This window comes from Bombus vosnesenskii, unplaced genomic scaffold (assembly GCF_011952255.1).
Source record: "Bombus vosnesenskii isolate JDL3184/JDL3185 unplaced genomic scaffold, Bvos_JDL3184-5_v1.1 scf7180000014527, whole genome shotgun sequence".
Lineage (NCBI taxonomy): Eukaryota > Metazoa > Arthropoda > Insecta > Hymenoptera > Apidae > Bombus > Bombus vosnesenskii.
Window position 1 is genome coordinate 125,157 of NW_022883502.1, and position 16,658 is coordinate 141,814.

At 30.2% G+C, this 16,658-nt stretch overlaps 1 protein-coding gene across 2 annotated transcripts; it reads left to right on the top strand.

Annotated features, from left to right (window-relative positions):
- Positions 1 to 5,964: 5,964 nt before the first annotated feature.
- Positions 5,965 to 15,642, top strand: LOC117239980 (sialin). Of its 2 annotated transcripts, XM_033505799.1 has the most exons (9): positions 5,965 to 6,176; positions 6,287 to 6,373; positions 7,623 to 7,867; positions 8,629 to 8,865; positions 9,034 to 9,118; positions 10,126 to 10,231; positions 10,528 to 10,789; positions 12,082 to 12,456; positions 15,318 to 15,566. In XM_033505799.1, the coding sequence occupies exons 2-9, from the start codon at positions 6,364 to 6,366 to the stop codon at positions 15,564 to 15,566; spliced, it is 1,569 nt and encodes a 522-aa protein (XP_033361690.1). In that variant the 5' UTR covers positions 5,965 to 6,176; positions 6,287 to 6,363. The 2 variants fall into 2 exon arrangements, with proteins under 2 accessions (XP_033361690.1, XP_033361689.1); XM_033505798.1 differs by lacking the exon at positions 5,965 to 6,176 and having other exon boundaries at positions 6,364 to 6,373; positions 15,318 to 15,642.
- The last annotated feature ends 1,016 nt before the right edge of the window (positions 15,643 to 16,658 follow it).

Here is a 16,658-nt window from a genome sequence, read left to right on the forward strand (position 1 = left end):
TTGCAGCAGCCGTTGCTAGGCAGACCCGCGTAGAGCTAACATTGCTCCTGCCCGGGGTTTAATTGTTAATACAACGTGAGTCCCACGATATTGGCACTTCTCTGTTAGGTAAAAGCGTTCATCCCGTGACCGTGGCTACGTTCAGCGACCAGCTGTGTCACTTCGAGCTCAAGCCCACCGTCACAAATCTCGGGCAAACATAATCGGATTGAATCATAACAACTACCTCTAAGTTTTATTATTTAAGTACAGCTATAATAAATAGTCTAGACTAAAGTATTGGGGATCTTCCCAAAAATTCCAAAAGAAAGGCCCCGATGTCCTTTCATCTCCGACGTACATATTATAGAAGCAATTTTAAAAGACAATAAATATAACCACATCAATTTTGTCTACTTTTTATTTTGCGAAGTTAACCGATTTAACAAGTGAGCAGCTCATACGTGCACGAACGCATTTTATGTTCTCGATTACAAGTCTGCAACAAGTCTTCATATTGCAATATATTGAGTTGGCAACTAAGTGATTGCTTGAATATTATAAACTCTAATCTTTCACAAATTTACTACCATTTTTACTTTCATACTATTGTCACTTATTACTAAGGATGAATGCATAATCGATACAGTTTATCTATTTCGAGGTTATTAAAAAAGTGAGAGAATTTCAGCAACAAACCGATTCGTGTAACCGATCGTTTCGTTATAATTTCATACGTGAATGCAATGATTGGCTTAAAGCAGAGATATTTTTAAAAATTGTATAATAAGTAATTCAACGATAATTACTTTTATCAATGATCAAACTAGTTGCGAGTAATTGCTTACGCGGTACATTTTGTTTCCATCGACAGAAAATTTCCTCCTCTTTCGTTAAAGCATACAGATAATAAGCAAAGTATGAATTCGAAAATGATTTTAATTTGTAAACTATCAGAATTATGTTACAAAATCTTGTTATTACGAAATTTGAAGAAAATACACGATTTGAATTTATTTTAATTTTAATTGCTTTAGTTAAAAATGAAAAGTACTCGAGCCTCAAAAAGACAAGTAACAAATGCAAAATGAATTCATTTACGATTTTATTAGTTTTCTAAATTATATTCTCCAGAATAATTTTTAAAATAAATTTTGTTTATCAAAACATTGCCTTTGCTTTAATTAACTATTGAATCGTTCGAGAAAAATAAAATAAATATATTTGGAAAATATATCAATAAACGTATTGTTATTCAAAAATACTATTGCTACTTACAATCAGCAAATTTTACGATATCGGTGATTTATAGACCCAAAGATCCGCTGTGCGTAATACCAGCTATAAATCTTTGTCGTTCTATTGTCAACAGTGATAGTTGCACGTATACTAAAATACATATAAAACGTAATTCCATCTTACGTGTACGATAATGTGTTGTAATGTACAAGTCCTTTTTTTTGTTATTTAATTTGTACTTAACAATTTGTCCAGCTTGACATTTGATAAATTTTTCTAACTGAATTGCTAAATAACATGTGGATGGCTAACCCCAGCGGAATACAATCTTCGAGTTTGACTATTTTATTTCTTCAGTGAGGTCAGCGGAGTTTTTTTAGTCTTTTTAACGTACAAGTTGTCTCAGATTTTGCTTGTCAAACGGTAACAGCATATTCTATGAGAAAAAGTAAGAAAGAAATATACAGGGTGGTTGGTAACTGGCGATACAAGCGGAAAGGGGGTGTTTCTACGCGAAAAAAGAAGTCGAAAATATAGAATAAAAAATTTTTTTTGTATCTTTTTTTTAATTTTTCCATCGAGACAACGATCTACAGTGAGATCCGTTATAACGAGACGCGATAAAGTGCACGCGTACCGAGCGAAAATTCAAAGTCGATTTTCTCGAAAAGAAAGCCTCAAACGAAAAATTTGTATTCTATATTTTCGACTTCTTTTTTCGCGTAGAATCGCCCCCTTTCCGCTTGTACCACCAGTTACCAACCACCCTGTATAATATATACAAGGTGTATAAAAAGTAAATGTAAAAATCACCTGTGGGTCAGAGGAGATTTGTAAAAAGAAATTTCGTGTAAGATCGATCTTGAACATGATTTTTTATTGCCATGTTTCTACTCATCAGGAGTAACCAAAATCTCAAAGGAACATGAGTCGTAAAAATATTACAGTTTTAATAATGTTTAAACTGGATTTGTTTACAACATATTTACATTCTGCAATCGAATGGAAGAAAAATAGCATTTATAAAAATAGCATTACTGTATTAGGTTGTGCGGAAAGTGTCTTTCTTTTATAAACACGTCTTCTATAACGACGCATCTTTATGAAAACCTAATCTGTCAGACGTTGTGATTTTTATCTTGATAAAACAAAATATATCGTACGTACTTCGATAAAATAATATAAAACGGAAAATGTCGTGCATCCATTATTTCCTTCTAAAACGAAAGAAACTTTTCGGACGACCTAATATATCGCATAGCTTCCTTTCCTTTCTTTCTGCTTTTCTTCCTTTTCTCTTTCTGTATATTTAAACATTTAACGTCGCATTTCTACATTTTCACTAAATTTCTTCTCACCATTACGTATTGACTTTTTATGGTAGGAACTACATTCAATCAGATGTAGTTATTTAACTGATGTTATCTGTTCAAATTATAACATTGTTATGAGACGAAATACGATCGCGCATAAAATAGACAAAGTGACGACTCTACCGTGGTATAATTTCACGTAATACGTTTAGGAAATGTGAGCGTAAGAATCTTCCTATCGATATAGAGAAAAAGTTAGAGCCAATAATATGATTTCCAATAATTCCTCACCATAAGCTTATGGTGAGTCTTTCAACCATTGCATATGGATTTCTGTAAGCTCAAATCCTGACATTTTGTCGATTGAGGATATTACAACAGAAATTGCTTTTGCTATCCGTAAATAATGTACGACTTAAGAAGTGTGGAACGCGTTACAATTTATGCAGCATCCAACGATATAAACTTCGTCGAGAGCATAGTCATTTGGTTAGAGTGCTTGAACACGGCGAATTTTATAATGTATTTTTGTAATTTTAATATTCGTCGCATTGTCATGTGATTTATTTTATATACGTCCAACAGTGGATACTTCTTATATTAATTCAACTTCTTATATTAATATTATATTGTATATTAATAAAAATATATAATATATAATGTTATATATTATATATTATATATTATATATTATTAATATATAATGTAATACTAATATAAGAAAAACAGGTTAATATATAATATAATATAATATAATAATATATATTAATATATAATATTAATATTAATTCTTGTGTACGAAATTGTTAACATAGACGCTGAGAATCACTCTTCTGTGTTCCATTCGTTATTCCTATATTCTGATATATTTTACAAACTATTCTGTAATTTCCTGTTACTACGGAAATAGCACGCTACATTCCCATTAAATGCAAATATAAATGGAAACACATTGTGAATGAAGTTTAGGAATCATTGAAACTTTAACATGTTTTTCATGAGATACGGTCATTTGCGATCTATGGTTCCTTTGAGACTTTTGTTCCTAGTGACCAGTAGAATACGTTGCATTTAAAAAATCTTGACATTGTAAATCATGCTGAAGGTCAATTTTGTACATACAGTTTTTTACACATCTTCACCGATACAGAGGTATAGAATCGCTCTACGGTGGTTTTTATTCTCACCTTTTATACACCCTGTACACATATATTGTATATTTGTACATAATTTGTTAACAGATTATAGTAAAAATATATAATAACAAAATAACCTTTGAAACGATATTACGTTAAATGAACATTATTTTGAACAATTATTCATTATAGAACAAGGTATTGAGGGTTGATTCTTTGATCCCAAATTATTAAATGTCGAGACACTGGATTTTTTCTTGTGGAAAACTGTGGAAAAAGATTCGCAAAGTATAACATCTGATACACGTCAGAAATATCAAAATGTACGTATACAGGTTTAATACATGATATAATATAAAATCACATAATATAATGTATTTTAATTTCGAATAACAATACCCAGACATGAAAATTTCATAAAACAAAAGAAATATTATAAAATTTTGTAATATCGAAAAATAAGGATAGAAATTTTTTTTTTCGATTACTTACAATTTATTAATATTAAATTGAATATACAAATATAAATTGGACAGAGAACGATATTTAACGGAAACTAAATGCAATACTCGTATCTATATCAAATAACTTTACAGTTATTGGATCACTCTCGTCACAACGAATCTAACACACACACTCTCTCTCTCTCTAACAACTCTATCAATTCTCACGACTCTACTCTTCGACGACTCGAAACCTCTAACGACTCTACTCTTCGACAACTCGAAACCTCTAACGACTCTACTCTTCAACGACTCCATTCGCTCTGACTCTCGGACATCCGCCTTTGAAACACGAAACCGTCCTTCTGCTCTAACGTTGTTTCTTGTTTTTCTCATATCTCTGTAAGAACTAGGTGACTTTAGTCACATAGGCGCTCTTAAATGTAAACGAACCACAGAAGGACGACGTACACGGTTTTTTCTATTTTCAACCGATCTCTAATTCAAATCTATTCTACGATACTACAATTTTATGAAATGAGAATATTATTTACAATTTATAAAACTCGAAATACGTAATACTTCGAAATGGTTGAATGAACATATTGATAAATATGAAAATTTTACATTACATTACATTAAATGTTCATACTATAAGTCAATCTTCTAGCATATTAAGTAAATCATAAATAAATTTGACATGATAGTTGCTCAATTATAAAATGAAATGCATATATGTATTATTATAAATTATTTTTACAAGAAAACAGTAATTTTGAAGAAATCATGCTTTTGAAACGTATGATCGATTCTCGTTGATTTGTATAATAAGAATAATATTTAAAAAATATTGATCATTTATATCAATAAATTACGTATAATTTAAAAACTTATATTCCTATGATACTTAATTTATACGTAATATGTGTTATGAATTATAATAATCATTTAAATATACAGGGTGGTTGGTAACTGGTGGTACAAGCGGAAAGGGGGTGATTCTAGGCGAAAAAAGAAGTCGAAAATATAGAATACAAATTTTTCGTTCGAAGCTTTGTTTTCAAGAAAATCGACTTTGAATTTTCGCTCGGTACGCGTGCACTTTATCGCGTCTCGTTATAACGGATCTCACTGTAGATCGTTGTCTCGATGGAAAAATAAAAAAAAAAATTTTATTCTATATTTTCGACTTCTTTTTTCGTCTAGAATCACCCCCTTTCCACTTGTACCGCCAGTTACCAACCACCCCGTATACATAGAGCGATACATGCAATCGTATTCAAATATAATAAAATAATTGTGAAATATATGATTATAATTTCAGATACACTGTTATTACCATAAATTATAATAATATAAGAGAACACAGTATATAAATATGCAACATTCAATCTCCATTACTAAATCTGGAACTTAATTAGCGTTCAATCATTTTTAAAACATAATAAGTAGAACAAGCTCTGTTTCTCTTTTCCGTACTATATTTCCATGCATAACAGTAATATAATATTTTTTATTGAATATCTATAAATTATGAAAATATTATTGTAAGCTAGCGACGTTACTCTAAATTTACTCAGTTCTCTACACAAAAGTCCGGTCTAAAATCATGTACTCAAGAAATGGACAGATATCTCGTGGAATGACCGATTTACAGGCATGCTCTATCAATAAATAAATTAATGATCAATAAATAACGAGCGTAGCCAGACACAAGCCTCGTCGAATAACGAGACAAAGAAACGAATAAGCTTGGATTTTAAACGTACGGAACAGAGCGTAACTTTCGTTATCTACTACTTTTGCATGGGTGGAGGTTCGCAGAAAGATTCCTCAGGGTACGCGTGATTATAGCCGAAGAACAATCATGCAGTATACTCCGCGACACTAGCTGATTAACACACACTTAGAGATACACGAAACGTTTAACAAAATCTGTCAAAGGACAATATTCCTATGAATAAACATCGTGACGCGAGACTTCCTGTAAAATCAATGGAATTATAGGTATTTTCACAGAAAACGGTATACCTCAACACGATTCCAAGAAACGTTCGACTATCTTTGTATCGTTTCGACATTGATACAGAATAAAGCTTGCTTTTATCAATTAAACGTAGAATAAAGACGTTAATGATCTTTAAGATTTTTCTTTAAGAAACTTTATTCGCGGAAGACATCGCGTGTGCGTAATTTCTTCGTTCGATTTAACTGGCGGAGTATCGTAACCTGTGAGGGAAAGAAATCGACGAAATGGCCAATAGTAAGTAAAATTTTCTTTTAAAAAGGAAAATGCACGATTCCACGCGAAGATTGCTGAGTATCAGTAATTGAAATTGCCCATGAATGCAACTGTACTGAAGAGAATGATCATTAACTTCAGTCATATAAATTTGAGATTACAGCTTTTGTAATTAATGTAAATATCTGTTCGATTGAATTTATTATTATTTGATTCTATATTATTTTATTACACTAATTATTAAGTTGTTTGACTTTTTAATTAATAACGTATTTTATTGTAGTAATCGGAAAGTAAAATCGCAACGTGGTGGAATCGATGTCATGTTATAAATAAAAAATGATCTACATCTACATTCGTTATATGCAAAGAGCTTTGTGTTTTCAGGTCCACAACATTTTCATTTAATTAGATATATGTATATAATTACAGTGTATTTATGAGAATCATGTGTATTCAATTGATACATTATTTTTTTAAATTAGTCACTTTAGGGAAAGAAAGAATATTATAAGTCACATTTATTGCACTTTCTAGGGATAAAAACAAAAGAACATCTTAAACCTATCGATTAAATCTATCGATTGTATCTAGAACTATCTTCTAGTTACTATTTATTGTAACTAGTGCATCTGCATATGGATGGCGAGCGCGAACTCACGTTGTCATTTTCAACATTATTATTTTATATATTCTTTATTTTTTATTCGAGTTGGACAAACTTTCCTATGTTTTCTATTTAATTCATCTTTTTAATCATCAATCAGATTTTTCGATAAGATTCAGATTAAGAGACCATACATACTATTAGGTAATTATAATTTATTATATTTTTGTAGTTCTTGAAAATAGTTTCAATAGCTTGAATACAAAATTTTAGACAATGAATTATCTCCTTGATAATCTCGATCAATAAAACCAGCGTCCTTTAGCACAATTCTGTTAATACTATTAGTGAAATCTGTTAGTGAAAAGTACTGTTAGTGAAATAATACTGTTAGCGAGTTACATGTTATTGGTATTAATAAATTCTTTTGCATAGCAGAAACAGGTGTGGCAATAAAACAAATGAAATCGAAAGTTTCAAAGTAAAAGAATTGCATTGTATGTATATACATGTATATGTAGATACTGTACTTTATTAAAATTTGTATTTCAGTCGATTCAAATTAATTTTAAAATAATAATTATCCAATTCTATTATAAAAAATCAATACCAACTATATTTTATTATACATGAATGTGTTCAAATAACTTAAATGCATTTTAGAAAAAGAACTGATATCATGCCGGGACGTGCTTTGGTATCTTGTTTTCTGCGGTTTCGCTATAAATTATATGCTGCGGATCAACTTGAATCTGACGATAGTAGCGATGGTAATACCTCGTCCAAAGCTGGCAACAAATTCTCAATGTGACATCGAAAATCTACGGTTATACAATAAAACAGACGATAGTAACAACACACTTGAGACTACAATATCTGCTACATCACACTCGGAGCGAGATACTATTGTACGTATATTTTTATACTTTTTCTGTATAATAATAATTGTAATTGTAATTTCATCATTTTCCGATGATTATTATATATTTCAAAACTCATCTTTTAACATTTTCATGTTCATATACTTAAACAAGCTTCTGTAGTGTCGAATTATTTTCGGTCCGGCTTAACATTTTCGAATATTTTAAAAAATATGTTTAAATATTATAAAAGCAAGTTTTCATATATTCTTTCATTTGATGTCGTAAAATAAAATAAAATCTTTTAACGTTAAGATAGAACAAATACTTAAATAGTTTACCTTAAAACTTGAAATATTTTGTGTAAAGATGTTTATCACTTTTTAATTGATAAATTGATACCTGTTGATTTTGTGATTTGAAAGTATCATTTGTTCATCTATTTGAAAATAAGTTACTACTATTAAAAATATACGTATATATAGAAACATATATGTACTTAATCTAAAATTAAGCCATTTTTTATTTAAAGGCATATTAAGAAAACAAATTCGTTTCATTTAAGATTTCATTATTGAAAAATTAATTTCAAAAATCCACAAAGTTATTTTATGAAAATGAACTAATTTTATAACTCATATTTATATAGATAATATAATCCTTTAATTCAATAAATGTAAATTGTGTTGACAAATGTACTATTTTAAGTTAGAAAAATTTACCAAATGTCCAGCTGGACAAATTGTAAAGTACAAATTAAATAATAAAAAATGTACTAATGATATTTCTGGGTTTGAATATTGTTTCAGGACGATGATCGATTTGCATGGACCGAGCATCAGCAAGGTTTAGCTTTGGGAGCTTACTACTGGTTGCATTGGACATCGCAACTTCCTGGAGGGCTTCTAGCAAGACGTTATGGTACAAAACTTGTTTACGGCTTAGGAAATCTCTTAACAGCGATTCTTGGCTTCTTTATTCCGTTTATGACCCATCACCACCTTTATGCTCTTGTGACACTACGGGTTCTCCAAGGCCTGGTCGCGGTAAGTCAACAAAAGCATTAAAACTCGATGAAATAAAAATGGGTAATATTATAATTAAAATAAAATATTTCAGTAATAGTCTAAATTTAATTATATTATCTATAAAACTATCGTTGTTGTTCAAACGAAAAATATTCAGACAGTTTTCGATTAAAATTATTTATTTAGGGTGTTGTATGGCCTTCTATGCATGACATGACCGCCAAATGGATTCCTCAGAATGAGAGAAGCAAATTTGTTAGTTCCTATTTGGGTAAAGTATTTACAATGTCATAATACATATATGCACTTATCTATATGTATATTTAATAATTATATATAATAATTGTACATATTACTATATATGTATATTTCTAACAAACAATTTGCATAAAATATCTGCAATATTTTATGATATTTTAGTCTAACATAATAATTATTATATTATACACATAAATATATTTTAAGTGTTTGATTATGAAATGATAGGAACGTCTGTTATCTACAGTAGAAATGTTTTCTAAATTTTAACGCTTATTTTAAAATAATGAAATATCAAAAGGATTTGAGGCTTCTGTCAGAAAAAATGCATTGAACTTAAAACTGACGCACTAAATTTTGTTATCTTGATAATATAGCAAAAAAGACAATTGCAGTGAAAGTTAACTAATTTAAGTTTATATGTACGTTAAAAGTTAATTGTCTATATACCAGATTATGATATATAGAATCTAGAATCCTGATTTTTGTTAGCACAAAAATATGTCGATATTTTTCGACCATTTTCCTATTGAAATTTATCATTCTACATTCTCGATTTTTCCTAATACGAGCAACTATTGTCTTTCAGGTATACTGTGATTTCTTTGTAATCATATAATTCTAGTATTAACTAATTTTAGTTACGAAATATAAAGTGGTCTTTCTTATGATCATAATTGAGACATTGAGAGGAAAAGTGGACTAAACCACATCTTTCTGAATGTGAGATTAGGGTATTCGTTTATTCTAATAAACTGTATTAATCATACAAAAATGAAGACATTCGTTTCTTCCAAATCAGATCTAGCTACTATAACAAAATTACTTGTTACACTAATTTGTGCTCACATTTATTGTAGACGACAAATTATCAAGTATATTGTGTAGTGGGACTAATCCACCTGTACTCTCAACGTTTTAATTCTTAATTACTCGCATCATAACGACTGAAGTCATTTCTTAAGAGAAAAAACTGCTAATGGTTCCGCACGACAGATTTTTAAATATGTCACTTTTCAGGTAGTTCTGTCGGTGCTGCTATAACTTATCCCCTTTGCGCAGTTGTTAGTAGTACATTCGGTTGGGGCACTGCATTTTATATAACATCATTACTTGGAGTTATTTGGTAAGATCATAGCATAGTAGTCGTCAAATTTGCTTTAACGTCAGCTTCTGATTTTATTGAAAAAGAAAGTTCTTGGACACTTTTAATATTCAAATGTGTAGAAATTGACTAACTTTTGCTCAAAACATTTTTTTAGTGGATTATCAAAAATGAGTAAAAAATGGTGGTTAATCTGAAAGGATAATCTTGCCAAAATATACAACATTCTTTATACTACACTATACTATACTTTATACTATACTGTAATATTCTTTATACTACAAAAAACAGATCTTGACATAAGAAATAATTCCAAGGTACTGTTTCTGGCTATTCCTCATACACGACTCACCTCAGCAACATCCTCGAATATCTGACGAAGAGAAAAAATATATTTTGGAACATCTTGGTAGTTCGATCGACGAAAAACAAACTGTTATACCTTGGAAACATATACTGACATCTGGTCCAGTTTGGGTTACAATCGCAGCTCACTGGAGCGGAGCGTGGGGCTTTCTCACCCTAATGACTCAAGCTCCAACTTACTTTAACTTCATTCACGGATGGAATATCAATGCGGTAAAAACATATCCTCTGAAACATAATTTCGTAAATAGTTTATTTATTTATTACAATTCTATTAAAATTTTGTGATAATTTTATAAAGTATGACATAAAATGTAGATTTCATATTTATAGAACTATTACTTTAATTTTCAATAACATAACCACTGTTCCTTTCGATTTTTTGAAAATGAATTCCTTCGCGAAATACGATAATATCAACGAAAATAAATCTTTAAAATGTCCCATTTCTGGAACAAGGCTAGAGGGTAAAATTGAAAATTTCAACTAAACTCCACTACTTTGAGTGCACTCTTCATCAGTATATGAGGTCTAACGTTATCTTATTGAAAATGAACAATTTTTTTTATCAATTCCCTTTAATTCTCTTCAGTAGTCGAAAACAGCAAGTAATTATTTAGTAGTGTGGCTTCATTGCAGATTTTAATAACATTGAAATCTCTACGATAGCATTAACTGCTACACATAAATTTAGTGCAATCTATAACCCATTAATTTTTCACCTTTATTGTGTAGGTTAGGTTATATTAATAGGAATATGGTCACCGTTAAGCGTGTTCGCCTGCGCCAAAATACACGCCACAATGAATATTCGTAAGATAAATTTAAGAAAAGTTTGTCGCAAATATCTTGGAGACTAAAACTGAGCGGCGATTGCATATATAGAAAAAAGTTGTTGAGAATGATGGCCTTGACAACATGTTTCAAGATCATTGAAATCGGTGAAGAGGCTACATTTCTAAATAATTATCTTGCTATAATATTCCAAATAATGTCTTGCTCAATACAACGTATAAGATATAAGTAGTGGTTCTGAGTGAACGATTGAAAGATTCAGTTTCAGAGAAAAAACTGTTTTTTACAACAGTGCACCTTCATACAAACGTGAAACCAAGTTTGTGAAATGTCACGGTGTTTATCTCAACAAAATAAAATGGATCGTACGTAATTCGACAAAATAATATAAAACAAAAAACGCTGTGCGTCTATTATTTCCTTATAGAACGAAAGAAACTTTTCAGACAACTTAATACATATATAGAGAGGAATCTCTATTACGTATCTTGTGATAGCAAAGCCAAAAAGACAATTATTTGCTATATTTATATGTATATATTGTTATTAATTTTTGTCTGTCAGCTACAAAATGAGATTGATTTGCATAGATTTCTCATTCAGTAACGTATTCAATATTTAGATTACTTAAAAAATCAAATAAACCTCTACTTGTTATTATTTAAACTTGCTCGGCAGTTTACTAATCAATAATGAAAATTTGTTTGCAGACTGGACTTTTGTCTGGAGCGCCGCATATACTAAGAATGATTTTCTCGTATTATTACTCGATCATGAGCGACTGGCTCATACGTACCAACAAAATGAGTTTAACCAACGTTAGAAAACTGGCTTTGTTCGTATGTACTGGTTTGCACGGGATTTTCATCTTGGCTTTGGGCTATAGCGGTTGTCATCCGACGCTCGCGGTGGTCTTCGTGATGGCGGGAACAGCTGTAACTGGTGCGATATCCGCTGGTCCCTTGGCCACTTTTGTGGATTTGAGTCCGAATTATGCTAGTATTCTTCTTGGATTTTGCGGAATGATAGTAATAGCCTCTGGATTCATTTCACCAGCAGTAGTTGGTATTTTGACGAACAATAATGTAAGTATGAATATAAAGTAATTTTCTATTTTGCTTTATATGAATATAGGTTAGTTCTTTGCAACAGCATGGATATAATAATCCACGCAGCATTCGAGATTTTATCTCAACTAATCCATACTCAATAAGCTAGTTTCAAAAGTTACCTAACAATTGCACACATGTTTACATTTTCTTTAAATTAAATTCCGACATAAGAGAATATGATTCATATGAAATTTTAAATCATAAAATTTTAATAATTACTTTTTTATTAATGATCAGATATTACGATGCTTAAATTCTAATACTTTTCAAATATTTAACTAACTTCAATATGGAAAAATATAAACACAAAAAATTGCTAGAGTATATGTCAATATGAACAGTGATAATGCGAAAAGAATGAACGAAAGAATCAATTCTGTTATAGTCAAAGGTATTTGTGAGCTGAATGGTTTCATTTTCATTTTTTACGCTTTGAGATAAAACATAATGACAAATATAATGATAAGATACATGATAACGCATATTTTGATACATTTTTCATTAACAGGTATATCTTTGCAATTTTTTATCGTTCTTTTTTGATAACATTTAGAATTGTATTCATGATCAAGCAATAACATAAATTAAAGTACAACTTCCGTACTAAATTGCGAATTAACATGATTCTCGACAGTTTTAGAAAATTGTCAACATCGTAGAGCTCTATTTCTTCCTAAACTGAACAAAACTTGTTCATATATCATTTCTTTTCTATCTTTCAGAAAGCTTTTATCAGAACTTGATATCATATATTGCTTTTATTTTTAAAACATTTAAAATTTATGATTCTTGTTAAAATTAAACTTTCTCGGTTCTTACTTTAATTAACTTAATACATATACATAGTTGTTTCGAAATACGATTATCTTAACCCTTTGCACTGCTATGTGGAGTGTGACTCGACATCAGTTTTTATCTCAGCAGCTCTTTTGTCGAATCCCACTCGACATTCTTTCATGTCCACCTTTTTTTTGTGAAACGTGCGAAAGAAAAGCAGAATTGGATCCTGGAAATTGTTTCAAGATATATCATACACTAAAAAATTACTTTCGCTTCGAGTGCCGCTTATAAGCGCCTATAGGCGGCGTCCGCGAGATGACCTGTGGGTACGAGCGCCGCTTATAGGCGGCGACCACGCGACGAATCCTGGGTTCGGTAGCCCATATATCGGGAATATATCAGTGCCATCTGTAGTCAATAATATATTTTTTCGTTATCGGCAGAACATTTTCTGTTGATTTTATTGATATATTGGATTAATCACTCCTTAAAAGTTACTCATTGTTGAAACAATATCAAAACGTTTTACGCAATATATTTCAAACATCCAAACGATCGTATACTGTTTCGTGCTAAAAAATCTGTTAAATCCATTGACAGTGAGACGGTATTTCATACACGGTTCTTACAAGGATTATTGTTATTTAAGACTTAGGAAAACATGTATACAGCAACCACGTATACTGTGTGCATTTCTAGCGCGCGCTACCAGCTGGCGCTGACTATTTATTTAAATTCTCCTATTTTTTAGTTAAAGTAAATTTCAAATAAAACGCTTAAAAGCGCTGGGAACTGCTGGTAACGAAATTGACATGAAATTCGCAGTGCAAAGGGTTAACACTTAGCCAAGCACGCGCGCCACAGCGGGCTATACGTTTCCATCGCGCATTTTTCCAAGTATCATATTTCCAAATGTTCACTACTTGAAAAACAAAGAAGTCTAGAAATTATTTAAGTGATTAATTATATTTGCGGTAATGATTTTATTTAACGATTCCACATATTGTTTATAGAAAACACCAAATTAGAAGTATGTATTAAAAGTATAAAAAAATATAGGTAAAATTGAAAACATCAAAGATGAGTAAAGATAAATTAAAGATAATTGAGTAAAGATCACGACTTGAACGTGAAATTAAAAATTCATAATGCAGTTTAATATTTTTTTACAGCGTGGTATCGTTCCATTATAATTTTATTTAGTCATAACTGATAGTGTAACTTTTTAATAAAATTTAACACCGCTAAATTGGTGTATTTTATTATATACTGTACTTTATAAAAGCGGTAAAAGTGGCGCAATTAATTGGGAACAATTCCAGGAAAACAATAACTGATAATAACAACAACAACAAAAAACGAAAAGACGTCAAAAAGGGAGATCTCCCCGTTCGGTCATGCAGCTATGTGCTTCACAAAGGGGAGATCTCCCTATTCAGTTGGCTAAGTGTTAATTTCCTGTAAACACTCTTTACTTACAGCAAAATGCCTTTGGCTCGTTGAAAATTATCAAATTAAATACAAATTAATATTGTTTCCATACACCAGACTAGAATTTCGTAATTAATTTATTCCAATTCTACAATAGATTTGTAAACGTTTTTTTCTAAGGAATTATAATTTATAAAAATAATAAAGTTACTAACATTAAAAAAGATTCCATTGTATGGAAACTTTTTCGATCCAGTATATATGGATAAATATTTTTAAAAAACGATACTTACGCAATAGAAATACTATGTAAAAGTATATAAAACTAAAAAATCAATGCTAAATGTAAAATGACATTATTTTGAAAATTAAAACGGTGCTATTCTTTATTATAATATTTATATAACATTTTACAACAAACTACAACATTGTATAAACATTATAATATGGAATAATATAGTAAGAAATAATGTGTATATTTGTAATTTGAAACTGTTTAAAATTTCGTAAAACATACCATTATACAAACAGACAGATTTATATTACAGACCAATACATACACGTTATATTAAAAAATAACATTATTTGAAATATCGTTTTATCATTTACATTATTTTTTTCAGCAAACTGTATCGCAATGGCGATTAGTTTTCATCATAGCTGCTGTTAATTCTATCGTCGGGACTGTTATATGCTTGATCTTTGGAACATCGAAAGAACAACCATGGAATAAGTATGGTAAGTCAAACAAGCAAAATGCGCAAGAGTTGCAGAAATTGACAGTGACGCCATTTATAAAAATCGAAGAGGAAAATCAAAAAAAGTATACGAGCGAAAAAGATGGAATGGTTACGGATGAACAAGAGAAATAAATACACATGTGTCCGAGTTATTTGTAAAATGAAATAAAATACAACATGTGTTCACGACTAACGATAATAACAATAACGTTTACCTCGGTTTTTCGTGATTTGCAGTTGAAGGAATTACCAACTGAAAGAATTCTGATAAGAAGAGAAATTAGAGAAAAAAATGAAAGGGAAACGTATTGTTCAAAATTTCATACCTCTCAATTTTTAGAAGACTGATCAAATGTCGCGTATCATAATAAATTACAGATCATGCTCTAATTTTGAATATCAATGTATTCTAATCAAGAATTTCACATTAATTTCATCGAATTCATAGAAAGATCTAGTGTTTTATGTTTTGCTTAATAAACTTAAATTACTGTGTCTTCCTAATATCTTTACAAGTTGTTAAATGTGAAAAATTATAATAGTCCACATATTTCCACATAAAAATGTTGAACGATTTAGTTTACTAAAACAATTTAACATTAAGTATAAAAATAAATTATTTAACAGGTTGATTTTATCGTCTAAACACATCAACTCTGAGTATATGATATATTGCGCGGAAATTGAAATCCTTAATATAAAAAGTAGAAAGAAATGTGTAGGAAAAAGAAAGACAAACAGCAATTGATCATGCGAGATACTTGCTGTATAAGTTTGTGAGTTTTTGATAGTCTACACAAAAATAAATAGTTTCTTTGTTTCATTAAAATTAAGTAAAATTAAGAAACAGAACTTCTGAAACTATTGCAACTGTTTGCATTCTAATAACAACATGTATGAGCGCGATAAAAATACATGAACTTTCGTTCTGAAGAAAATCGTCATGAAATACTGAAGATCACTCAAGTGTGACATACAGATTTTGATGAAACTTAGTAGACACATACCATAGCAAAAATATTTGTATAATTTAATTTGTATAATAGAATTTGTATAATATAAAGAAGGTGAAAACAGCTGTCAAAGCAGGTATTGAAAACGTATTTTCTAAAGTATGTGGGAATCTATTCAAGACAGAGAACTGATGTCAATAGGCGGTGTGCATTATAGCATCTTTGTATAAATCCAGGTCAATTATAGCAAATGACCACCGTGTGTGCCGCT